Source organism: Panthera tigris, chromosome A1 (assembly GCF_018350195.1).
Source record: "Panthera tigris isolate Pti1 chromosome A1, P.tigris_Pti1_mat1.1, whole genome shotgun sequence".
Classification (NCBI taxonomy): domain Eukaryota; kingdom Metazoa; phylum Chordata; class Mammalia; order Carnivora; family Felidae; genus Panthera; species Panthera tigris.
Window position 1 is genome coordinate 77,990,903 of NC_056660.1, and position 26,522 is coordinate 78,017,424.

The window sequence follows — 26,522 nt, forward strand, 5'->3', positions numbered from 1 at the left end:
TTCTTTCGCTTTTGTGGCTGTTTGCAGTTTAGAGCTGAACGAACCGCTACAGGTTTTGTATTCACGGGGTGGATAAAAGACGTGCTCTAACCGCCTTCTCCTCTTTCCGTCCTGCAGCGCTCCGGCTCCTGAAGGAGGGCGCGGATCCGCACACCCCCGTTTCCTCAGGAGGGTCCCTGCTCCATCTGGTGAGAACCGTATGGCCTGGGCAGGCCTGGGGGGATGCAGGGGGGAGACTCAGTCCTGGGTTCCAAACTCAGTTGCCAAATGCACACGTGCCAGAGGCTGGTCAACACATGATGTTTCCAAATGATCAGGCTCAGATATTGACCTGCAGTGTTTACTTCCGCACTGACGTTTGTAATTAATCTTTGATACATGGAGTCAGAACTCCTGGCCTCAAGAAGATGCTGTAGAAAAAGAAGTAGATGGTATTGTATCCATTGGAGACTCCTAGGCAATCATTCTCTTGCTTTTACAAGTTGCCTTTATTGCTGCCGTGAACTTTCTCGATACTCTGCTGGTGACCAGGTTCACATAAATGTGAATAAAGCTTACCTGCATTCTTTTGGGGACCAAGCAGTGAATAAGTCAATCAACAAATAAATAATTGCATGAACACAAGAATATTAGGTTCCTGTGCAAGAAATTGTTACTGATTCAGGTAAAAATTAAGTGAAAGGTTTCAATTCACTGGTCTTCAAGACTTCATTTTGGAAAATATCAAAATTAACATAATGTGAAAAACCTCACTTAGGATCATCTACCAAGGTCAGAGATCAGCTGTATTTCTTCGCGGTACTGTGAACTATGTGAAAGAAGGCGATACATCAAACAGCCGGAAGCTTCAGGACTCGGCACGGGTTCTCAGCCTTGACTGCACGTTAGAATCACCCGGGAGCTGTAAAAGGCCGACACCTGCCTCCCAGCCGTAGCCCCATGTCTGGAGATTCTGACTTAGTTTTTCTGGGATGTAGCGATTCTGGGCTCCCCCGGCTGATTCTAATTTACAGCCTAGGCTGAGAACCGGTGCATACAAGAGAAACTTGTACCCACAGAAGACTCAGGATATCTGGGATACAGACAATCCTCTTATGCACTCAGCAGCATGGAAAAATAACTCAGACTGTTGATAGGTGACAGTCTGTAGAAGAAATGTAAACTGTTTCTCTCCAGCGTTGGTTGAGACAGATGTCTAGATTACTTTTTCCTTCTCTGCAGTGTTTTGGTCTTGAAATCTCTCCATTTTATACTCAGATCATTACGTGGCTTGTGTGATGTTTCTGTGGGGCCCTGCCTCATTAATCCCTGGGTCCCGGGTCTGATGGTGATGATAATCCTAGGCCAGGGACGTGCTGCTAACAGCTTTCTGTAGACAAGCATCCTCCCCTTGGACGATACGATTATCTCTCTACCAGGAGGTGCAGTGATCAGCATGTTCAAAAGAGACCAGGCCAGGCTCTACGCTCTTTCCTCGGGAGTGTCTACCCCTGTCTCTATGTCCCCCATCAAAAGATGATCGGGAGAGGATTAGATCCCAGGCCAGATGCTTCTGGTCTTTTCCTCTCCTATGTAACTGCATGTACACTTACTCCTTTTATTAAATTTGAGGAGATGCCGAAGCTCATGGAGACTCATTTTTCCCATCTGTGAAATGGGCAGATTATCTGGGCTCTTGTGCTCAGAGTATTTGTTGTGATGTGTACCTACCGCTGCGTGTGTCATGATGATCAAATAGATACGAAAATAACTTTTAAGCCACGATGTGCCTCTGATATGTTAGATATTGATCAACATATACATTATATTGTATTATTTATGGTGCATTTTCATATGAATTAATTTTTCATTCTCAGTGTGGTTGGGAATATGCCTCTATTACCTTCCTAGTTGGAATGAGAAAACAGGAGAATGAAACACTTTGGCCAGGGTCACATAGTAGCAGACAGTACAGAGCTTCCCCTCTGGCCTCTGAGGACAAATACAACATTCTTGTCGTGTGTTTTCCAATGACACCTGCAAGCTGTTCGTTTAAAGTTTTCAGAGAACACACCGTTATTCTAATCCGAGTGCTGGAAGACCTGTTCTGCGAACAAATCACGTCAGTGCATTGTTAATATTGCCAAGAATGCATTATTACTGAGTGTGGGTCTTTGTGAGAGAGAGAAAGAAACAGCCACTTCTTTATATATGTTATGCACTTGAGGGTAACGAGCCCATGAAAGTGCATCCTAGCCTTCGGCAAATCAGCGGTTGCTTTCTGGACATCTGACACACAGCCAGATGCCATTGTCTCCCTTCCCCCGGACCACGGCCACCCTCTCTTAAACCATCATCCTTTCCCTGGGTAGGGAGCATCATCTCTCCTCTCCCCAACCCTCCTCGCCTACCCTGAAGTCTGTTCCCACGCAGAAGCCCGATCAGCGTCACTCATCCATCCGAATATCCCAGACGCTTTCCTTCCCGCTCCAAGAAAAACCCAAAGTCCTACGTAGAGCCATCCCGTGACCTGCTCCGCTGTGGCCCCGCCCCAGCTACTCCCCTCTTGTTCTCGTGGCTCCTTGCTGTGCCCACCATGTTCACAGGTGCTCCCTGCTCCAGTCCTTTCCACTTGGAACATTGCTCCGCAGGTGTCCACGCAGCCCATGCCTTCATTTGCTTGGGTCTCTATTCAGAAGTCCTCTAACACAACAGGCTCCCCTGGCTTGCCCTGGAGGATGTAGCAGCCTGCCGTCACGACTCCACGACCAACCTGACTTTCAACTGACTGCTGGTTTCTTTCTGGTGCCACCAAACAGACTACGGACCCGACGATAATGTTCTGTTTATTAGACTGTGTGCTCCCTGAGAGCAGGCACTGGGCATATTCTCCTCAGCCTATTTTATCTGCCGGGCCTGGGGGGTGCCCAGCACGCAGAGGACGCTCAGTAGGTTTGTTGAGTAGGAAAGTTGATGCGTTAACTACTTAATTAATAACTGATGCTGTGATAGGTATTAGGGGTGCGAAGGCTCAGAACACATTCTGTGCCCATATGGAGTTTAGTTTTCTGAGGGAGAGAGAAAAACAAACACCGATTGGAGAAGACCCAGAATACGGGTAAACAGAAAACAGTGAAAGAGAAAGATAAGGAGGCCACGCCTGCCTGGGGAGAACATTCTGACACCTTTGTCCACCCTCCTGATCAGACTTAATTACCCTTTTATCGAAGATCTCCTAGCGCACCGTCCTGGCTTCTAGCGATCTTGTCACGATGGGTTCTCATTAATGGATGATATGCCTTTTCTCTCTGCTAGCCTGAATTTTCAAAACCTGTGACTGTCTTAGATACTTTCATGTCCTTGGCGTGTGATGTATAGGAAATACTCAATCCATTATCCATGAATGAACGAATGCATGCATGCATGCTTGGGCTCCAAGGACGTGAGGATCTCTTTGGCTAATGTGAAGTTAGTTATTTGAGGCCCAGGTCACAGAGTATAAAGATTCAGAAATGGTGGAATCAGAAGGAAAAAAGAAAGGAGAGGATTAAAGCGATAAGATAGAGGGAAATGCTGCATCAACTTCGCACTCAGTGCACGTATGTAGCGTTTCTCTACCGTGAGGCACGGCTGTGAGCCTCAGATAAAGGGCAGACGCAGGAGGAGTGGGCATGAGAAAGCCCGGTGACAGCTAACCGGCTACGGGCATGGTGCTGAGTCCCCTTTTGCTGGGGTTCCCGAGTAAATAAAAGCAAATGAAAAATTGCAGGTTGCCAGAGGGAGAAAATTACAGGGTTTCAACATGCCGTAGGTATTGAAAAAGGCAATTTAGGCATCTGAAATGTCAACTGAGCCTGTCTGCTGTTTGCCCCACCTTGGGGGCATCCTGCGTTAGGAAGCCTGATGTGTTATCAGCACTGAAGCTCTAATTATAGATGCTCAGATCAACGTCTTTGGGGAAAAAAGGCAGCATATGTTTGTGTGGGCCACCGAGAATAAGCTGCGGAGATTGTTGAGATTTCCGGAGTTTTGTTCGTTTAACTTCGTTAACGCTGAGTGAACTCATTCCAAGTGTAGATTTCGGTACATTTCTCTCAGAAGTGCCAGGAGAACTTTGATGCTGGAGATGAACAAATGCCATTGGATTACAGGTAAACATTTGCGAAGAAGGTTTTAGTGTATTTTATCATATAAAATCTTTAGTTTTATCTAATTTTCACACTTTCAACCAATGCCTCCCATTAGCTTGTTTACCTGCCCTTCATTAAATAATTCACATATCAAACATATGGCAGGTGTCAACTCCTGTGAGAGACAGGGGGGAAATATTGACAGCAGGTAACTGGATCTGCACCCCAGGCATTTAGTCTTGGGAGGGCAAATAGACGAAAACTCAGATTTAACTCCGGAGTGGCTCAGTCGCTTAAATGTCTGACTCCTGATTTTGGCTCAGGGTCATGGTCTGAGTTTGTGAATTCGACTCCCACATTGGTCTCTGTGCTGACGGTTCAGAGTCTGCTTGGGATTCTCTCTCTCCCTCTCTCTCTGCCCCTCCCCTGCTCATATTCTCTCTCACTCAAAATAAATGAATAAACTTAAAAAAATAAATTATGATATTTATGGATTCGGAAACAGAATCACATAGGTTTTGCTGAAATACTGTCCAGGGTTTTATGTTCTGACCGCTAATAAATGAGCTCTTGAGAAGGAGCTCAGGATGGTAACCAAACCCTCTTGAATGGGGTATGAAATCCAAATTCTTTTAATGTGACAGCAGCAGACCCCAGTGAAGCTTAAGTGAAATATGTTAGAAATGGGCAACACTTTCTTTGAGCTGGTGGATTCTAGTTTGACATGAAGACAGGTCTTTGCATGGTGGACATCAGGTAGCTATCAAAAATACTGAGCCACAGCAGATACGGAAATCTGTTCATGACATATTGGTAAATATCAAAAGTATGTTAGAGTGTAGTGTATTTAGTACAGTAAGGTAGATAGATGAGACGAGGGAAAGAGAGAAACGTTTTCAAAAGCAGAGAAAATCTTGATGGCTAGAGAAAAATTTTTAACAGTGACTCAGGTTGGGGAAAGGAGACAAAGTCTTTTCATTTTTACTCTGTCTTTTTACATATTGCTCGATCATTTACAATAATCAGCATGTATCTTTCACACAATTGAAGAAATTAATCAAAGTGGTTATGGTTGCATTTTTATTAGAAGCTTAAATTTTAATCACTTCCTGCTCTTACGAGAAAGTCTGGTGTCTGAATTGGCTGTTCATTGGACTTCACTATACACGTCTTTCAAGCTTCAGGAGCTGGGAGAAGCAGTAGTAATTAGAAAATAACCACAGTAGCAGCTTTTCAACATCTTAGTATCTTTTAAATTGAGGAGAAAATAGTGTATTTTGAAAAGAGTCACAGGCCAGCTGTTGTTGGTCTTTTCCTCTCCTATGTAACTTCATGTACATTTATTCCTTTCATTAAATTTGAGGAGATGCTGAAGCTCACGGAGACTCATTTTTCCCATCTGTGAAATGGGCATATATCTGGGCTCTTGTGCTCAGAGTATTTGTTGTGATGTGTATATTAGGACTGTGGAGGAAACGTCTAAAGAAAGATTTCATTTTATTTTAAAGTTTATTTACTTCTTTTGAGAGGGTGGTGCAGAGAGAGAGAGGGAGAGAGAGAATTTCAGGCAGGCTCCGCACTGTCAGCACAGAGCCTGGTGCAGGGTTCGATCTCACGAACCGTGAGATTGTGACCTGAGCCAAATTCCAGAGTCAGACGCTTAACCAGCTGAGACACCCAGGCGCCCCAAGAAAGATTTTATTTTAAAACTGATTTAGGTATTAAAGAGCAAACATGGTGGATAGATATGTGGAAGTTGTCTACACTTTCCCTGCCCACCCACTCCGGAGCATCTGGGCATCCACCAGGTTACTCTACCCTCCTTTGCTTTCCTGGAAGGTATAAGGGGAAAGCTGTAAGGCCAAATGCTGGCAAGAAATGAATTATAGCAGAAGAAAATGTGCCCTCTCCAGGGACTGTCCCTGGGAGTTTCTTGGGTGATGGGGAACAGGGGACATTGATACAGGATGGTACAGCAGGAAGCAGAGGCAATTGAATGAGCAAGATGGACCCAAGTGATCATGTCATTGAGGAGGAGAGTCTAGCCATTCTGCAGTCTGAGGACAATGCTAGAAAGTGCTAGAAGTAGGGTTTCTGTTGCCTGGAAACCATGACTCCTTTAAATTTTTCCAAGGATGTAATTAATTCAATTAAAAAAAAATTTTTTTTTAACGTTTATTTATTTTTGAGACAGAGAGAGACAGAGCATGAACGGGGGAGGGTCAGAGAGAGAGGGAGACACAGAATCTGAAACAGGCTCCAGGCTCTGAGCAGTCAGCACAGAGCCCGACGCGGGGCTCGAACCCACATACCGCGAGATCGTGACCTGAGCCGAAGTCGGACACTTAACCGACTGAGCCACCCAGGCGCCCCTAATTCAATTTTTTTAAATGTTTTACTTATTTTTGAGAGACAGAGAGAGACTGAGCGTGAGCAGGGGAGGAGCAGAGAGAGGGAGACACAGAATCCGAAGCAGGCTCCAGGCTCTGAGCTGTCAGTACAGAGCCCGACGCAGGGCTTGAACTCATGAGCAGTGAAATCATGACCTGAGCCAAAGTTGGATGTTTAACCGACTGAGCCACCCTGGTGCCCCGAAAGTCAAATTTGTGGCCCAATTTTGCTTGGTAAAATCCAACATTTCTTTTGTCTGTGAGAATCATGTTATCCATAACTGGAAAGTCTGAGTCCAGCATTTTTTATCATTAATAGAGTATCCATCTGAATCTTGAATGAAAATCTTAACCTTGATCTATACTGCGGGTATATTTTTATTTGGATTGCCTGCGTGCATGGCTTAGGGGGTAAAAGTGCACATTGTGGCATTTCTCAGAAGGTCACCAGAAACTGAAGGGAGTGAGTTTTCATTTTTGAGCAAATGTACCACACAGGACTGGTTCATTCAAAAATTCTAAAAAATTCTGTAGTAAAGTTACCAGTGAGATTTTTGTTTTGTTTCTGCAATAATAGAACCCAATTTATAATGAATCAGAATCTTGCATGACAGGGTGAAGGCAGATGGGTGAGGAATTCTTTACAGATGTCTTTGATCTGTGAGCCCCTCTGAGAAAAATCCCAGCCAACCAGTATGGAGAGCACTGGGACAGAGCCTTCCCAACTGGAACTTGGATGTTGCACCCAGAAAGGTTTTCCCTGAGGTATCAGCTTGAAACTCTCCTGCTCAGAAAGGCCTTCCATGCCAAATGATGTGTAATTCCCCAAAGAGCTATTTTCGTTCCTCCTCCAGATTGTTCATGCTGTTTCCTACTTTGGGGTGCTTCTCTGAGATGGTCCCACAGCTCACTGGACTTCCCCATCATACTTCTCTTTTGACTGCATTACCCTCTTGAATTTGGCTATTGACTAGGGACAGTATCTAGTTCATAGACCAACTCTGGCATGGCACCACCCTGGGGGTATGGTAGATCTTCAGTGAATAATTAATCGATTATGATTAATGTCTCAGCCCACCTCCCCCCACAATCCGTCAAGACTCAGATCCTGTGCTGAGTACCCCATATTGGAGTACTATTCCAGTTCTATTCAGGCTGTTGGTAGCCCCCACCGTGACTCTATACAATGCTCTGAACACCCTCAATCTCATTTAAGTGGGTTGTCTGGCACTATGTTATTAAACATTACATGTTTAATTAAATTACATTAAACAAGTGTAGTTACTATGTCATTAAACATTACATGTACATTTCCAAGCACAGTACCCGGAATAGAGTGTTGCCTAACAAAATCTTGGTGATCCAAAGTGAAGCAAACCAATATTGCAGCTGAAGGGGCAGAGTTTACATTCACTTAAAAGGATAAAAGTTTGATTAGGATTTAAAATTTTCTGGAAATGCACCAATGGTACATCTGAATCTCTTTAGAAATAGCCGGTTTTATAATTAGAGTTTGGTTCAATTGGCTGGAAGATATGTGTGTTTGGAAGGCAGGTGGCAATAATAATAACCATAATTCAACTTTAGATGTTCTGGGTCATTTCTGTATGGCAAGGTAATCTGCAGTACAAGTATTTACCAGGGAGAAGATACAGATCTTTTTTGACTTACGATGGGGTTATGTCTGGATAAACCACGCAAATTGAAAATATCGTTAAGTCAAAATGCATTTGATACGTCTAACCTACTGAACATTATAGCTGAGTCTAGCCTGCCTTAAATGTGCTCAGACCATGGACATTAGCCTACAGTTGGGCAAAAATCATTGAACGCAAAGCTCATTTCCTAATAAAATGTTGACTACCTCCTGTAATTTATTGAATTCTCTACTGAAAACGACACGCACAGAATGGTTACCTGGGTGCAGAATGGTTGTCAGCATCTCGGTTGTCTCTGCTCACGATGGCGTGGCTGCGTGGGGGCTGCGTCTGCTGCCCCAGCATCACGAGAGGGTGAACTGCGTGTCGCCAGCCCTGGACGTGATCCAAATTCAAAATTCTTTCACACCTTCGTAACGTCTAAATATCATTACGTTGAACCATGGTAGGTCCGAGACCATCTGCACGTGAAAAGCAAAAATGATGAGAGGTATGGTCAAGAGCGTGTAATGAGTGCAGTTCCTCAATGTGAGATAGTGGCAGATAAGTCGAAGTGATTTTGTGTAGATCCAGGCACTGGCTGGAAAGGCTGGCCGGTGGGATTGGTATTCAGTACAAAGGGCCATATGGAAGTTCTAGAGAGATTTCAAAAACTTTAAAAATTGCAACAGATTCAAATTCATTTTGCTACTGATAGAAATCTCTATACGTGTGTGTCCCTGTCTCTTTCCATCTGTGTCTGGTTGTAGAAATGTTTTGAATCGCTGAGAACTCATACAGATAAGACAGGAAAAATGGGCAATGATGAAAACAAATTGATTGTGTAAATCATATTGCTTCCCCTCCCCCCACCCCTTCCAGAGAGTTCAGCCATAATTTTTTTGTTTAATAGTAGACTTGTGCTTAGCACATGATATCCACTCAGTAATTGATATCTGGATCAAATTAGATGTTGTCCCGGTAACTTTTTGCTTGTCTCCTCTGCCCCAGCGGCTTTGAAATCAACACTGCAAAGTAAAAAGGGAAGTGTGTGCTGAAAATGTATAGACATCGAGAATGAGAAAGCTAATATCACAGTATATCCAACTCATGTTAAAAAAAAAACAAAAAACAGCCAAAAACTTGCAAGTGATAACTTTCATGTATGCACGATGAATGTGTGAATTCAGTGTTTGGAGAAATCTTTCGATTTTCTGAGTGATAGATTTCAGGGTTGTTCAAGACATACTCCTTAGCTAACCAGAAGGACTGAAATACCTAAGATATCCCTTATGACAAGATGTGGGGAGAAGGCAGAACATCTTAAGTTTAAAATTGTCTGTATTTGTTTATTTGGTTTCTATGATTTCTCGGGTCTTTTCAGTGGAATCAGGAATACGTGTTGCATGGGGTTTGAACCTTGCGAAATGTTACCGTTGTTTAGAAATAGTTCCAAAGTGGAAGCATGCGTCACCGAGAAGCTGTGGACTGCTGACTTGGTGTGGAGAGTGTTCTCTGTCACTAATCCTGGCCAACTCAATAAACAGTCTTGGAGGAAGACTTATTTGCCCTGTTGCTCTCTAAGTATGCTTTAGGAGGTAGAACACGATGTTTTTGTCGTCACGGGCTGTGATGTTAGGACTTACGACTTAGCGTGGAGCCAGTCTTGGTGGCGGCAAACCAGGGGGCGGTAACTCCAGTAAAACGTGGTGGAGGTTTGTGGGGTCCTGGAGTCAAGGCACTTCACACTTTCAGAGAGGGGGGTAACCCAGTGTTGCTGATGTCCTCAGACCATGGGGACGACTGTGATCTTAGTCCCTAACTTTGATGAAAGAGGAGAGTGACCCGGCTGGGAGAAGAGGGGTAGTATGTAAGGATAGAGTGAATCTTAGAAAGAAGCACTTTAAGGTGAACAGACAATGATTCTAAAAGAATCAATAAGTTAAGGGGCGCCTGACTGGTTTAGTCAGTGGAGCGTGCGATTCTTGATCTCAGGTCATGAGTTCAAGCCCCATGTTGGGCGTAAAGCTTACTTAAAAAAAAAAAAATCAATAAGCTCAGAAAATAGCCAAGCCTTTTCAGGGCCTGATAGGAGAAAAGTTTCTCTACACCGAAGAAGGCTGCAGGAGAGACGCTGTTTCCAGAGAGATCGATTTCCACTGAGGTTCTGTGGACATTTCCAGGTGAGGGAATGAACCAGAAGTTGGCTGGAAGGCAGCGCAGTGTGTGGACTTGAGGGACCTGGTTGGGGGCAGGCTGGTTGAGAGGTTTGGCAGTTCAGCTAGGGCTTCATGGGCACACGGTCAGCTCAGTCACACGGGAGTCTGTGCTCCGCAGGGCCCGTGCTTGGTTTCATGTTGTGCTGTCGCCATCTTGAAATTCTTAGACATTTTTGAATAAGGGGCCTCACTGTTCCCTTTTGCACTGGGTCCCACAAATTATGCAGCCAGTCCTGCCAGGACCTTAGAGAGGCAGGGGAAGGGGACGGGAGGAGCTGGAGACTTGGTTCCAGGCAGTCAAGGTGGACTGGTGTTGTCAGAGCTCTCTGAAGGTGACAGAGTGGCTGTTCAGCCACCTTCTTGGTGCTGTAAGCTGTTGCCAGAAACAGGTTGAAGTGATGAAAGGAGCCTGAACTGGGAGGAAGATTTGCTTGAAGAAAATTCTTTCTAGCGAGAATTAGCTTTACTATCTAACGATAATGTTGTAAGAACATTGTAACAGGAATGTTCAACCATCATAATCTTTTCAGACAAGTGTGATTAGAAGGTATTTATTGCTGTCAAATTATTATTCATGATCCGTGGAAATGTGGATCTAAAAATTACCTTACTTGAGAGAGGCTGATACCATTTTCAGCACTGTATCTAATTAAGTCTTTTTTTTGGTAAAAGACACCGCAGAGGCAAACTGTAGGTATCTCTGAATTGTAAATGCGGATTTCCGAGGTGCAGGATGAGGATATCTTGACAGACACACGGAAGGAGGAGTCGCATCACTGTTGATTATGCAGTGAGTTATCAAAATGATAAAGAGAACAGAACAGGAATTACCTGCATGTGAATTTCCTAAAATAAATTGGATCCAGGCCCCAATTCTAAAACCTATTTATTGAGCCTTTATACTCTGATCCGTATCTTATTAGTCATCGTATCCAAACCTGCAGCCACTGTCGGTGGGGCCACGATTCATACCGTCTTCCTTACGGTTACACACGACACGGTACATCACATGTGCAGAGATCTTGGTTCAGACCTGAAACTAATCCCTCAGATTTCACATCCGCCATTGCCCCACATGCGTCCACACATCCCAATACTGATGCCTGCTTCTATCTTCCTTTCTATGGGACGTGTGCCATGATTTTGCATTACATTGACTATGTTCTTGAGACCTCCAGGTCTCAAGGAGGGAAATATGAATGTTTTCCATGACTGTATTATGCTTGTGAACCACAGTTCATACTTCTTTCTTTCTTTGTTCCTTCCTTCCTTCCTTCCTTCCTTCCTTCCTTCCTCTCTCTCTCTTCCTTCCTTTCTTTCTTTCTTTCTTTCTTTCTTTCTTTCTTTCTTTCTTTCTTTCCTTTCTCTTCCTTCCTTCCCCTTCCTTCCTTCCTTCCTTCCTTCCTTCCTTCCTTCCTTCCTTCCTCTCTCTTCCTTCCTTGTTCCTTCCTTCCTCTCTCTTCCTTCCTTCCTTCCTCTCCCTTCCTTCCTTCCTTCCTTCCTTCCTTCCTTCCTTCCTTCCTTCCTTCCTCTTCCTTCCTTCCTTCCTTCCTTCCTTCCTTCCTTCCTTCCTTCCTCTTTCTTTCTTTCTTTCTTTCTTTCTTTCTTTCTTTCTTTCCTTCCTTTCTCTTTCTTTCTTCCTTCCTTTCTCTCTCTCTTCCTTCCTTTCTTTCCCTTTCTTTCTTTCTTTCTTTCTTTCTTTCTTTCTTTCTTTCTTTGAAATATCAGTTAACAATTGGGCTATCTTCTAATTACTAACTTTAATGAGAATTAAATACTAAGGAAAAAACATAAATCAATCCACATAGTGCCCATTTCAATCTGTGTGGTTACTGTCTGGAGATGTCCCACAGCTCACCAATGCTCTGTTCACTTATTTAAAGTCATTTTTTTTTGCTCGCACGCCCTTTGTGGAATCTACGTTACTGGTTCACCAGTCTTGTCTTCCACAACATCTTGTTCATTTGTTGGTTCCATTCATTGGTGTAGTTTTTATCTCAGGCATGGTAGTTCTCATCTCCAGGAGTAAAATTTGAGTCTTACTGCTATCTTCCATGTCTCTACTTACTGTGTTCAAAGGTTTCCCAGTGTTTTGAACATACAGAATGTGGCTTATCGTAACAGTTTAACACACAGACTTGGTCCTTTGTTAGGTATATCACTTCTGAGCTGGTTCCCCATTGATCATTCTTTCTCCTCCTTGTGGGTCTTATTTGCCTGCTTTCTTATATATCTGGTCATTTCTTCTTGGATGTTGGACATAGTGAATTTTGCCTTGTTGGTTACTGAATATTTTTGTATTTCTGTAAATAATCTTGAGCTCTGTTTGGGGGGGCATTGGAGTTATTTGGAAACAGTGTGATCCTTTCAGAACTTGAATTTAATGCTTCTTGGTGGGAATAGAGTAGCATCCAGCCCAGGGCTCCTATCTCCCCTTCTACACCTGCACTGAAGCAAGACATGTGTGTGCTCCACCCAAGGCCATCTTCAGTTAGGTTTCCATTCTGGCTGCTGAAACAGACGCTATTTATGGCATTGCATGAACTCTGACTCCTCTCCCTTTTCAGGGGGTTCTGTCCCGGACCTTGTGTCATTTTCTGGGGTGCAGACGCTGATCAGAGCTCTTCTGTGTACTTGAGGGAGCCTTCTGTAGATCTTTGAAGTTCTGCAGCTCTGTCCTCTCTGTGACTCTGTCCTGTGCGCACTGGCCAGCTCGGTCTCTAGACTTTTGGTTCAGTTTCCTCTTGAGAGGCCGTGGGTGACACAGATTCTTTCTGTGCTGCAGCTTGGGAATGCCTTCAAGGCTGTGAGCTGGAGTGACAGCAACAATGTGACCGCCTCCTTTTCTTCCCAGCTCTCAGAAGTCATATTTTTTCTGAGTGGCTTTGTTTTTGTTTCAGCTGATTCAGGCAGGAATGTAAATCCGGTCCCTGTTACTCATAAGGGAAGTGCTCCTGTGGTTTTTTAAATTTCTACTATCCAGTGAATAGGTTGGTAAGTTGACATGGCAATACTTCTGGTGGTGGTATGGTTACTGTTTCTTTTGGGACGGAAACTTGTTTTATGCATCGAAATCTTATAAAAAACATATATCTTTCAACCTATAAATTTTGCTAATAGATATTTAGCTGATTTATTGGCTTACGTCTTTTTTTAAACTAATTAACTAATATGCATTTGATATTAATGTAGCCTTTTAGATATAAATATAAAAAATCAGACTTCTGTAGACCAGATAATTCATAAGGTCCAGGGCAAAATGAATATGTGGGACTCTTCAAAAATTATGGGAAATTCATGATGGCCACAGAGCATTAAACCCAGTCCAGGAACCATCTACGCATGACTGCAGAGATCGTGCACCCGTGAAGCCAGCGCTGACCAGCATATTTTTATGCATTTTACCTATAAATAGTAAATAAAAGAAGCAAACAATTTCCTGGAGAGTTTCATTTAGTAGTCTATGAAATTTCCAAAAAGCACAGTATTATACAGTGATTAAAATTTATGTTAGAAGATTTCGAAATTATAATAGTTCGCTGTTACAAGTTGACACTGTGGAGTTTTTAGTTGTGCTATGCAACTGGTGTGAGGGTTGCATTTGAGTATGATGGGGGATAAATTTGGAAGGATCGTGAAGGGTCATGTCTGCCTTGGATACAGTGCAGTAGTGAAGTTTTATTCTTTGGTCAGTGACAAACTCCGTACATTTTAAAGCAGAAACATCATGTGAAGAAATGTGTATTTCAGAAAGATAATTATGGTAAATTGTCCAAGATTTTCTGATAATCTTATCTACAAATGAACAGCACTGCTAGGAATTTACCCAAGGGATACAGGAGTGCTGATGCATAGGGGCACTTGTACCCCAATGTTTATAGCAGCACTTTCAATAGCCAAATTATGGAAAGAGCCTAAATGTCCATCAGCTGACAAATGGATAAAGAAGATGTGGTTTATATACACAATGGAATACTACATGACAAGAGAAAGAATGAAATATGGCCCTTTGTAGCAACATGGATGGAAGTGAAGAGTGTGATGCTAAGTGAAATAAGTCATACAGAGAAAGACAGATACCATATGTTTTCACTCTTATGTGGATCCTGAGAAACTTACCAGAAGACCATGGGGGGAGGGGAAGGAAAAAAGAAGGTTAAAGAGGGAGGGAACCAAAACACAAGAGAATCTTAAAAAGTGAGAACAAACTCAGGGTTGGTGGGGGGTGGGAGAGAAGGGAAGGTGGGTGATGGGCATCGAGGAGGGCATCTGTTGGGATGAGCACTGGGTGTTACATGCAAGCCAATTTGACAATAAATTTCATATAAAAATACTAAAGTTTGTTCACACACACACACACACACACACACACACACACACGAGAAGAGGACCCAAATAGTGAAAATCTCCCCCCCTTCCTAATGTTTGTCCTTATTTTCTTTCTACTGTGTATGGATGTAATTTCCCCTTGAGCCTTCCACGTGCCCCTTACGTGAGCTGGAGAACATGAATACATTCTTTCTCCATTTAGCCCCATCTCTCAACCTCTAGATTGCCAGTGGAGTTTTTTTCATGGACATTTGCAATAAACCTTATCACTGTTTGAAATATATTTCCTTTTTTCTTCTTTCTTTCAGTGCGCTCGGTATGATAATGCCTTCATTGCAGAGATCCTGATTGACAGAGGGGTCAATGTCAACCACCAGGATGAAGACTTTTGGACACCAATGCACATCGCCTGTGCTTGTGATAACCCTGACATTGTCCTGCTGCTTATATTAGTAAGTAAAGCAATGTGGTTTATTACCATTTGATGGTTCGATGGCATATAAAAGGCTGTGTATTTAACTAGTAACATTTCACAATATGTAATACTTTGGTTGATAAAAAAATGTGTGTGTGTGTGTGTGTGTGATCGTTTGTTTTCCTGGAATTACAAGATAATTAGAGACTAAGGTTGTGGGTCACATAGTTCATAAAACAAATTGCATAGATGTCATGTGAAGCTATGCTGCCTTTTCTGGGAAATTATAAGCCTTCATATTTGCAGATCAGTCTTAACGAAAATGGTTTGAGAAGTGTTGTTTCATTAAGTCCACAGTCCATTCTCTTCTTAATTTTTAGCCAACTAGACACACGGTATCTATTAAATCTTATCCTCTTGGTGACAGCTAGTAAAGAAGTATCTACAACATTTCTTTATGAGAAAATGAAAACGTTAAGTGTAACAAACACTGGATTTACTTGTTGCTCTTGTTTTCGGGTAGAGCTTAGACACTGACATTGACCCTCACACCACACTTTAATTATTTTGGAATTAGAATTGGGGATTTTTTTTCTGGTGAGTTTAGCTCTAACAAAGGTTTTAAGAAGTTGTGCAGGATTTTTTTGAAAACCTGTGCCTCTCAATGTCTGATGACATTGTGTTTCTTTAACAGACAGAACTGAGCAACAGAATTTGACTTTACTTCATGTATGAGCTGGAGATCAAATCTGTAGTTTTCAAATTAACATTTTCCTGGTTCTGCAGTTCCCTTTTCTCACATCGTATGCATAGTTCTCTTTCTGATAGTTATCTTAGTGACCTTCATTTACTGAGCACGCATTTAATTAATATTTATTGATTATCACTTTCAACACAGTTCCTGCCTTTGAGGAAATTACAGTTTATTCATTCATTCAGCAAATAATTATTGAATAACCACTATGTTCTAGGTGCTACACAGTGGGCGAAAAGACATTGGACGTTATAGAGCATGGCAAAAACAAACCAAAGCAAGTAAAGCGAGACTGAGAAATTTGATTAGTGGCTTAAGCAAGTCTGAATAGTCTCCTTGCCACCATCTAAGAGCCAGCCCAGCCAGCCACCCACAGGAATAATTTACTTTTAAATAAATATGGATGAAACACATTGTCCTAAAAATTGTAATTTCTATAGAAACGTGTACCCATCAACAACCCCAAACGAGAGATTTATTTTGTTTCCAGAATTAAATGCCATTGTACTTGGTTTAGCGCTGCATTGTCCAATATTCTCTCCGTTTTCCAAAGATTATTGATGCGTAAGAGACTGCGTAAATATTTGAGTGCCTTTTGTTCTGTACCAAGAGGGTCAGCAGTGAACAAAAGTAGCCGAAATCCCTGCAGAAATCCCTGCCTCGTGGGGCTTACATTCTACCGGGGAGAAGGACAAACACACAAATGAGTCAAATACACAGGATGTCACCCACAGAGAACCGTTGGAAGGACAAGAAGAGAGGAGTAGAGAGTATTAAGGGGTGGCCTCATGGAGAAGGTGACTGACATGTGAACCATGAGCCACATGGAGGGGTAGTCACGAGGTGAGCAGGGTGTGGGGGGATAGCAAGGGTCTTGTATTTGTGGAACAGCAAGGAAACCAGTGCAGCTGGAGTGCAGCGGGTGGGGGCGGGGGGGCCAGTGTCGGAGACACAGGCGGTGGATCTACTGGCACCAGTGGGCGGGACATTGGAATCTCCTTTCACCCCGGGTGACTCGGGGATCCTTTGGAGAGTTTGGGTGGAGAAATGATGCAATCTGACTTATGTCTGAGAAGGTCACTGGCTGCTGTGTTGAGAACAGACAAGTGGAGGGGAAGGATGGGGGGCACTTAGCACCCTGCTGTCAGCCGCCAGGCTAGCCCCGGTGGGGTGGTGGGACGTGACTGGCATCTGCACGTGTGCAAGGTCAGGCTGTCCGTGTTTGGTGTGGGATTGGATTTAGCGCTTGAGAGAAAGAACACGAGTCACAGATGGCCTGCCCCTTTTGGTGCTAGGACGAGAGGGTTGGAATTTGTGTTAAAAGCATCTGAATCATCTTTTTCAAGTTTGTCAGGAAATCGTTGTCTAGAGAAACAATTCCATCTCTCTCTCTCTCTCTCTCAAAAATAAATAAACATATTTTTATAAAGGGGGCGGCCACCTGGGTGGCTCAGTTGGTTACGGGTCTGACTCTTGGTTTTGGCTCAGGGTCGTGATCTCACGGTTCCTGGGTTCGAGCCCTCTGCTGATAGCACGGACCCTGCTTGGGATTCTCTCTCTTCCTCTCTCTCTGCCTTCTTCCATCCCCTCAAAAGTAAATAAATAAACATAAAAAAAAAAAGATTTCGGTGAGTTGAGATAATTACGTATTGTGGGTTTTGTGAAGTAGAGATGTGTGAATGTGTGTGTTGCTGTCATATCCTGAACAGCATTAGAACATTCCTACTTTAATTGGATCACAAGTGGTTTGTGTTTATGGAGTAGGTTTAGGTACTGTGAATATTGTCAGTTTTCTTGCCAAATGATCTACAAAATTCTAGAAGATATTAATACTTGACTATTATACAGCACTTCATATGTGCCTGATATTTTTCTACAGGCTTCATAAGGATTAATTCACCCTACTACATATGTGCTAGCTTTCACCTGCCTTCGATAGGTGAGGGACGGGTGCTCAGAGAGGGCAGTGCATATGTTGCAGGCCAGAACATAGTGTCTGAGACCAGGTTTGGTGTCCTAATCTGAACCCCAGTCCCTGTGATCTGTTGTCGTATTGCTAATGCTAGAATTCATACAGAGCCAGAAGTCCCCAGAGTGGACTACTAAGGCCGTCATTCCCATTGTTGTTTTTTATAATTTTTTAAAATATGTATTTACTTTTGAGAGAGAGAGAGACAGAGCATGAGTGGGAGAGGGGCAGAGAGAGAGGGAGACACAGAATCCTAAGCAGGCTCCAGGCTCCGAGCTGTCAGCATAGAACCCAACACTGGGCTCGAACCCATGAAACTGAGAATATGACCTGAGCCCAAACCAACACTCAGATGCTTAACCTTCTGAGCCACCCAGGCGCCCTCGTATGAACCTTGTTTTCGATGTCTTTCGTTTTAAAGACACCATTTTATTTTATTATTTTATTTAATTTAATTTTTATTTTTAGAGAGAGAGAGAGGGAGAGTGTGAGTGGGGGAGATGGGTAGAGGGGCAGAGGGAGAGAGAGAATCATAAGCAGGCTCCAAGCCCAGTGCAGAGCCTGACACAGGGCTTGATCCCACGACCCTGGGATCTTGACCTGAACCAAAATCGAGGGCCGGGCACTCAACCAACTGAGCCACCTAGGCGCCCCGTAAAGACACATTTTTAAATATATACTGGTAATTCATAAACATCATCGAGCTCACGGCCAGTGACACTGTAACTCATGCCTGAAGGAAGTTTATCCACCCACATATTTTCCCCATAAGGCTCATCATAGCTTCCTTGCGCTTAGAAGCAGTAGATAGGACGTCAGCACCATGCTTGGGGCTCATTTTAAGCAACAAAATCACTGACAAAAGGACAAAAGTGTGAAAAACATGGCGCCAACTAGACTACAGGAAGACTTTTTTTCACTACGACCCTGAACCAAGAAGATGCAGCATCGTCTCACACGAGCTCGGCTCCCAGCATGTGCACTGGGTGACCGGAATGTTCGCGCATGTGCGCGAATGGCCATGGACGTGTACCTGAAGTGCTCATCTTGGTGTTACAAAATAATTCGGCAAACAGGAATAATGAGGACCCACTGTGTTTATTACTAAGCAAGACAATTGATACTTTCTGGAATTTTAAGTATGAAATGGAAATCATCTAAACCCAGTATATTTTCGGAATTGGGGTGGGTCCAAGAAAATGATGGGTTTCTGCAGTAACTTTTCAAAACTTAGACCAAAAGAAATATGATTTTTACAATTTCCAGCACGTAGTTAAATAGGGCTTTGGAGTTTCTTCGAAGTTTTACAAATACCTCACTGGGAAAATAGAGTATTTCTATGATGTGAGCAACACACTTAATATATAATCTCTATTTTTATGCAAAGAAATCCGATATCAGAGAGGTTATATAATAGAATAAAATCTCAAATCTAAATGTTTTGGGTCCCAATAAAATAATGCACTATAATTTTTTATATTTATATACAAATATATATATATATATATACACACATATATATTTATGTTATATATAAATACGTGCATTTAATTATATATATAACATAATATATATCATAATAGTTTGTCCACTGAGAATTTTCTTTTACTTACCTTATTTTAGTGGTTGTTGAGCATCTCCCATATGTACATTTTTATTTTTCATCTTACATTATCTGATTTTTTGAAAATATTTTCTGATTTGCTCCATATTCGAACACTAATGTTCTATAGCTCAAACTTTTACCTTGTTTTTCTTTTTTTTTTTTTTTTAATAATTTCAAGGTAATTTGCCATTTCCCAGATTTTAAGAAGCTTTTCTATTAGGAATAAATCTCAAAAGCTGATAATTGATGAACTCCAGTCATGTCAGGATTTATTCTCTTGAAAGTCTCGATTTCACATTTATCCCAACATGTTTATACATGTATGTGTCTGCGTTGTGTCTGGAAGCACACGATGAGTGAGCGCTTATAGGATACGCTCAGAACCTGCTCAGGCACTTGGCTCACCAGCCGGCTTCCCTCTGCCATCAGGTGCCACGGGACTGCGCTCAGGGTGGTCTCTGGGTCGACTTGCTCTCTTCTCCCCTCTTTCCTCATGTGACTTTGGATAAAAGATTTGCATTTATTGCGGTTTTCTGAATTTTCACATCTGATGACGCAGTGCGGCCCCTTCCAAAGCCGGGGCAAGTCTGAACACTGTAACAGCCCGTGGCATTTGGAACCATATGAAACAAATCCTTTTCATTTGGAGCTCATTATTTTGAAAGGAGAATAATTTAATTGAGTCAAACACTGCGGGGTGCTTATTTATACTGGAGAAAATGATTCACCCGTGTTACTGACAGATCATCTCGGGCTTTTTCTCTTTTCCTGTTGAAAAACTTGGGAGGCTATAATTTGATATTCCACATGTCCTGGCATTATTTAATAAATCTTACTCTATAAAGGGTAGCTCTGATACATAATTACAAGAAGTGAGTAATAGACAATTGAAGGATACAGTGTCATTTTAATTAGTTTTATTTATTTGCTTATTATTTTTTTAAAAAATATTTATTTATTTTGAGAACGAGAGAGACAGAGCACATAAGCAGGGGCTGGGCAGAGAGTGAAAGAGAGAGAACCCCAAGCAGGCTCTGCAGTGCCAGCACAGAACTGCAAGATCATGACCTGAGCCAAAGTCAAGAGCCAGACAGTTAACCCAGCTGAGCGCCCCAGGGGCAGAGAGTGAAAGAGAGAGAACCCCAAGCAGGCTCTGCAGTGCCAGCACAGAACTGCAAGATCATGACCTGAGCCAAAGTCAAGAGCCAGACAGTTAACCCAGCTGAGCGCCCCAGGTGCTCCAGGGTAATGGTGAATTTTTTCTGTTACATACTCCCAGGAGATGTTTCAAGGGCTTTTAACTCCTTGAAATCAGGTGCAGGGAAAATGTTAGCAGGTGGACAATCATTTACTAAGGGGAGCTCAGCAGTATCTTTACCATTGGCCGCAACAACGCACACTGAACGTTTTCTCGATCCTTGGCTTTTTGTGTTTGAACATCTGATGTTCGTGATTTTTTTGCCTGTTGGATAGAGGGTGTCGTGGACTGTGTCTGGTGGGCAGTGTGGAACCAGATCATTTTAATGGGTGCTGCATTTAATGGGTGTTAGTTTCTGGGAACTAACAATTCTGTCATAACTGAAACAGTAAATGATATTTCAAAAGCATGTTGCTTACTTTGTGTTAGGTGGCTTCAGCTGAGAGGTCAAAATTAACTCATTCCCAGACTTTACTCGTTAGTTGCTTGGACCATTCTATACTAAAGTTTTTATATTGTTCCGTTACAATTTATCTTTCCCATCACTTTGATTTAAATATTAAGACATGGGGCACCCTGCTGTTTAAGATTATATTTCTCCCTAGAAAATGAGCTATAACTCCAGATGGTTCAGGGTAAGTTTGATTCTCCAAGACCTGTGGCATAGCTGATGTCTTTATCAACTTAAAAAAATTTTTTTCTTAATATTTATTCATTTTATTTTGAGAGAGAGAGAGAGACAGACAGACAGACAGAACTTGAATGGGGGAGGAGCAGAGAGAGGGAGACACAGAATCTGAAGCAGTTTCCAGGCTCTGAGTTGTCAGCACAGAGCCCGACGTGGGGCTTAAACTCATGAACCATGAGATCGGGACCTGGCCAAAGTCGGACATTTAACCGATTGAGCCACGAAGGTACCCCATCTTTTTATGTAAATGACCCTACATATGATATTCGACCTCTTTCTTAACAGTTTATCTTGCCTTCAACTCCACTGAAAAAATAAGTTTTCAGGCTTGAATGTGTTTGGCTTCACCCAACAAACTGTTGATTCCTCCCCCCCCCCATTTATTCACAGCCTTTGTTCCATTCCAAAAGGTGTGTGTTCGTCTCTCTACACTATGTGCTCATTCGTCCTCTCTAGATTCAACTAATTTCCACCCTTCGAAGGATTTCTTCCTCACTTTTTCATCTCTCATTTCCAGGGTCTTTCTATTGGACTCTTCTTTTAAATTCATAGTTAGGTCCCAGGATCTTCCATTAATTCAGAAAATAAGGAAAACCCTGATCAAATGTATTTCCTGTAATTGTCACCTCAGTGTCTCTCTCATTTTTATAGTCAAGCTTCTCTGAAGAGCAGTGTGTGTTTGCTGACCCACTTATCACCTCTCGGCCATGCTTCGGTGCGGCCAGGCTGGCTGCTGTCCATGCAAGGACCACAGCGTGGCCCTTGCCAAGAACACGGTTGGCATCGCTGTGATGGACTCGGGAGGCACATTTTATTGTTTACCCTACTTAATTTATTTCACTAGATCTGAAGGCAAGTGGGTCAAAAAAGGAACTTGGGCGGACATCCAGGTTTTTAGCCCCTGTTCGTGGCCATTAAACCTAAGACCCTCTTTGCTTTATTGAGGTATACTTGATAAACGTGATTATGTATACATACATTTTAAATTTTTTTAATGTTTATTTTTGAAAGAGAGAGAGACAGAGGGTGAGCAGGGCAGGGGCAGAGATAGAAGGAGACACAGAATCGGAAGCAGGCTCCAGGCTCCGAGCCGTCAGCACAGAGGCTGGCGCGAGGCTCGAACCCATACACTGTGAGATCATGATCTGAACCAAAGTCGGATGCTTAACCTACTGAGCCACCCAGGCGACCCATGATTGTATATTTTTTAAGTGTACAATGTGATGATCTGATATAAGCATACTTTGTGAAACGATTACCACATTCAGATTAATTAATATACATCCACCAACTCACGTAGTGGCCAGTAATTCTTTTTCTGTTGTGGTAAGAATGTGGTAGGAAGATCTACTGTCTTAGCAAGACTCAAGTGTACAAAACAATGTTACTACTCACAGTCACCATGCTGTATGTTAGATCCGGAAAGCACATCCATCCATCTGTAACTGGAGGCTGGTTCTCTGCCCAGTAGCTCCCCATCTCCCCGACCCCAGCCCCTGGTGACCACCCTTCTCCTCTGTGTTTCTAGGAGTTTGACTTCTGTTTGTTGTACATCCTACCATGGCCTAAACCTTCCCATCACTAAGATCTATAGTGAAAATCCATCCTGACCTTACGGTGAAAATTCTCACTCAATATTCACTGAGACTAAGACCATGAAAGGGATTTCAGAAAACGGGCAATAGTGTGTGCTTCGTGATTTTTCTATGACTTGACATAAAATTCTTTGAAGGACAGAGAAATACACTTTCATAGGCATCTGACAGAAACATGAGTCCTTTTGGTTTTTCCCAGGCTTGGAAAGTTTGAGACACACATGTGTCCACGTCCAAGGCATAAGGAAAACTTCCTTAGGCTTCCCTGTTCATTTATGTAAGCTCCCATTTTTGGTAAATTATACTTCTTCTTCAAAAGTGCTTTCCATTATAACCTTTTTTCATCTACATTTAAGACAATTTAAAAAATTTAATAATTTAATATTGTAAAGCATTTAGATTTAATTTCTGAATGTCCTTTTAGTAAGACATATTGTTTTTCTTTTTAAAAAATTTTTTTAATGTTTATTTATTTTTGAGAGAGAGAGTGTGAGCAGGGGAGGAGCAGAGAGAGAGGGAGACACAGAATACGAAGCAGGCTCCAGGCTCCGAGCTGTCAGCACAGAGCCCGATGTGGGGTTCAAATCCACGAACCACAAGATCATGATCTGAGCTGAAGTCGGACACTTAACCAATTGAGCCCAAGATGTGATATTTTTCTAATCACAGAAGCAATTCACATTTATTTCAGAAGCATTGAAAAATATAAAAAAACCAAAAGAACATAAAAGTCCCCCACAATCCCACAGCTCAGAGAAAGTCAACGTTATCATTTTAATGCACAGCTTCCTGGTTCTTTGTGGGGGTGAGTGTAGCACCCACTTAGTCCATACGGTTTCTTTGCAATATCACAAAATTATTCCATGTTTTTAAATATTTTGTGGAAACGTGTATTTAGAGGCTGCACAGTGTTCTAGAGTTTAGATGCTGTAATACTTTTGGGGAATTTCAGCTGTTTCCAGTTTCTCATGCTTAAAAATGATGAGTAATTTGTAATTTAAAAGAGCTGCTATTTACAATGGAACATAATCATCAGTTTTATTTCCTCCATGACTGAGTGGAAGAAGTTCAACTAAAGAGAGCTCTGAGGACGGATGCGGATGTCTACGCATCTGGCTCTTTCTAAACTAGAAGCACGTAACTGAGTTTTTCCTAGCTGCTGCCAACTGGATTTCAGCATAAGAATTACACCGTGATGCTCTAAGACACTCCTCATGTGAAATGGCTGGCCTGTACCTCTGGAGTGCATCTAATAGTTCAGTCCTTGGAAGACTGACAAAGTAGCCAAGTCCAGAACCCTGCATGAGAAGGGCTGTGCCATCGTGCCCCACAGCAAGTTTGTGTGGGACATGGGCTAATGTAGGGTCAGATATGCCTGGACGTACTTACTTAGAAGCATCATGTGGCATTTCTGCTCTGCTTCATTTCTCACCCCCTGCCCCCTGACCTTGTGTTCAAGGTTACATCTCAAGAATGGCTTTGGGATGATGAAATATCACCCCTTTGTGGGTGTCATAGCCCGGGAGTCCTTATACAATATGACTGCCTTTCGATTTGGAATGTGCCTTCTACGTAGGTAGCGCTGGATTGTGTATAGAGCAGTGAAAGAAAAAAACCTGCTATCATATGCCTTGACTTTTGGTTCAAGTTGTGTTTTTCTCAGTGTTCATTCCCTGTAGGTCGATGATCAGTATCCCATGCAGATTTTCCCCTACTGTGTGCCCTCTATGTAGCATTGCTTAGGAGTTTATATTTTATTAGCAATGACTTGCATTGAACCACTTCCGTAAGTGATCACTGTTTCGACGACCCCGTAGTTCTGAGGTGGTTAGATTTTCATACAGTCTGTTCAGCTAAAGAGAAGAGAAAAGGGTCAAGACATTCCCATGAGCATGGAGAAACATTGGTCTTCTGATCCTGGTCATTACAGCTCCCTCTTTACCTCCATTGGAAGAGCACGCCTAACCGCCATACTGGCTGCTAGCTGTGGGTGACAGAGTGTTTTTTACTTAATTCCGAACTCATCCCGGGGACTTGGATGCAATGTTTATTAATAAATCAAGCTCCACAAGATAAGAAATTCCTTCACAGTCAAATTTAAAGAAACATTCAGTCCTTAAACCACATTGGAAAAGCACATTATTGTACCAGGATACTGCACACTGCTTGCTTGTGTTGGGAGGGCTCGTAAACACAGACCCAGGACAGTGCATATTTCTGGTGATGCTTTCCTGTAATACCATTGTTGTCATTCATGATTCCTGACACCCTCATTTCTTTTTCAATATTATATCTGTTACAACAACCAGATCTGGGTATTTTAATATTCACAGAAATATGATGTTAGGTAATTTAGTCTTTAGATTTTTTTTCACTTTCAATGAAGATATTATGAGATATATATATATATATAATTTCTATCTATAATTTTCTATGATATCTAATATATATATAATTTCTATCTATAATTTTCTGGTATCTAATGTATATAATTTCTATCTATAATTTTCTGATATCTAATATATATAATTTCTATCTATAATTTTCTATGATATCTAATATATATATAATTTCTATCTATAATTTTCTGATATCTAATATATATATAATTTCTATCTATAATTTTCTATGATATCTAATATATATATAATTTCTATCTATAATTTTCTGATATCTAATATATATATAATTTCTATCTATAATTTTGTATGATGTCTAATATATATATAATTTCTATCTATAATTTTCTGATATCTAATATATATATAATTTCTATCTATAATTTTCTGATATCTAATATATATATAATTTCTATCTATAATTTTATGATATCTAATACATATAATTTCTATCTATAATTTTCTATGATATCATATATATGTATATATGTATATATGTTTATATATATATAAAATTTAATTCAGAAAGCTTGAGCCAGGACTTGCCAAATGAAATCACTCTTTGAAAGACTTGGTAGGCTCTGTTCCCTTAGTGATTGTAGTCTGTGTTTAAAAAAAAAAATCCTAACACCTAAGAAGGTTTTAACTTTAAGAATTGTGTAATTTGCAGATAATGTAACAGAATTTCAGGATTCTGTGTTAAAACTTGAATAGCTACTAGTTGTTTTTGTGGAGATGGGGCGGGAGTAAGAAAACACACTGTGTCTCAGAAAACACACTTTATCCCCTGGTTTGCTATCATTCATGTGTTTTTGGTATTTTGTCTGGTGGGCACATGTCATTTCATGCCGTTTATTAAATCTTTGACCAGTTGAGATTTAGGAGAAATCAGCAATCTGCGTTTACCTGGCAACTGAGAAGGAAAATGAGGAGGAAAGATGTGATGTGGGAAAAGTATAGAAAAACTAAGACACGTTTGAATTTCGCTCCGTCTGACTGCCCGGGGTACGCAGAGTATGCAAGAAAACCTAGCGTGGGAACCATTTGGCAGACAGAAGTGCTTTCACCCTTTTCTGTAATAATTGAAGACTTTTACTAAAAACTTTGGCTTAAAACATGGCAGACTAGGAGTCAGGTGGGAGTGTATATAGGAATAAGGAATATAATAAAAGATAAGATGACTTTTTTGGCTTGAGAAAGTAAGTTAAAAAAAA

At 41.8% G+C, this 26,522-nt stretch overlaps 1 protein-coding gene across 4 annotated transcripts in view; it reads left to right on the forward strand.

Annotated features, from left to right (window-relative positions):
* MYO16 (myosin XVI) overlaps nt 1-26,522 on the forward strand; it is a 610,989-nt gene that overhangs the window by 194,677 nt on the left and 389,790 nt on the right. For all 4 annotated transcript variants that reach the window (XR_006215346.1, XM_042980064.1, XM_042980054.1 and 1 more), the window contains exons 3-4: nt 118-188; nt 14,993-15,136. Coding sequence is in view for 3 of the 4 variants with exons in the window: in XM_042980064.1 (XP_042835998.1) it covers nt 118-188; nt 14,993-15,136 (215 nt within the window). In the remaining variant the exon portion in view is untranslated. The remainder of the gene's footprint in view (nt 1-117; nt 189-14,992; nt 15,137-26,522) is intronic.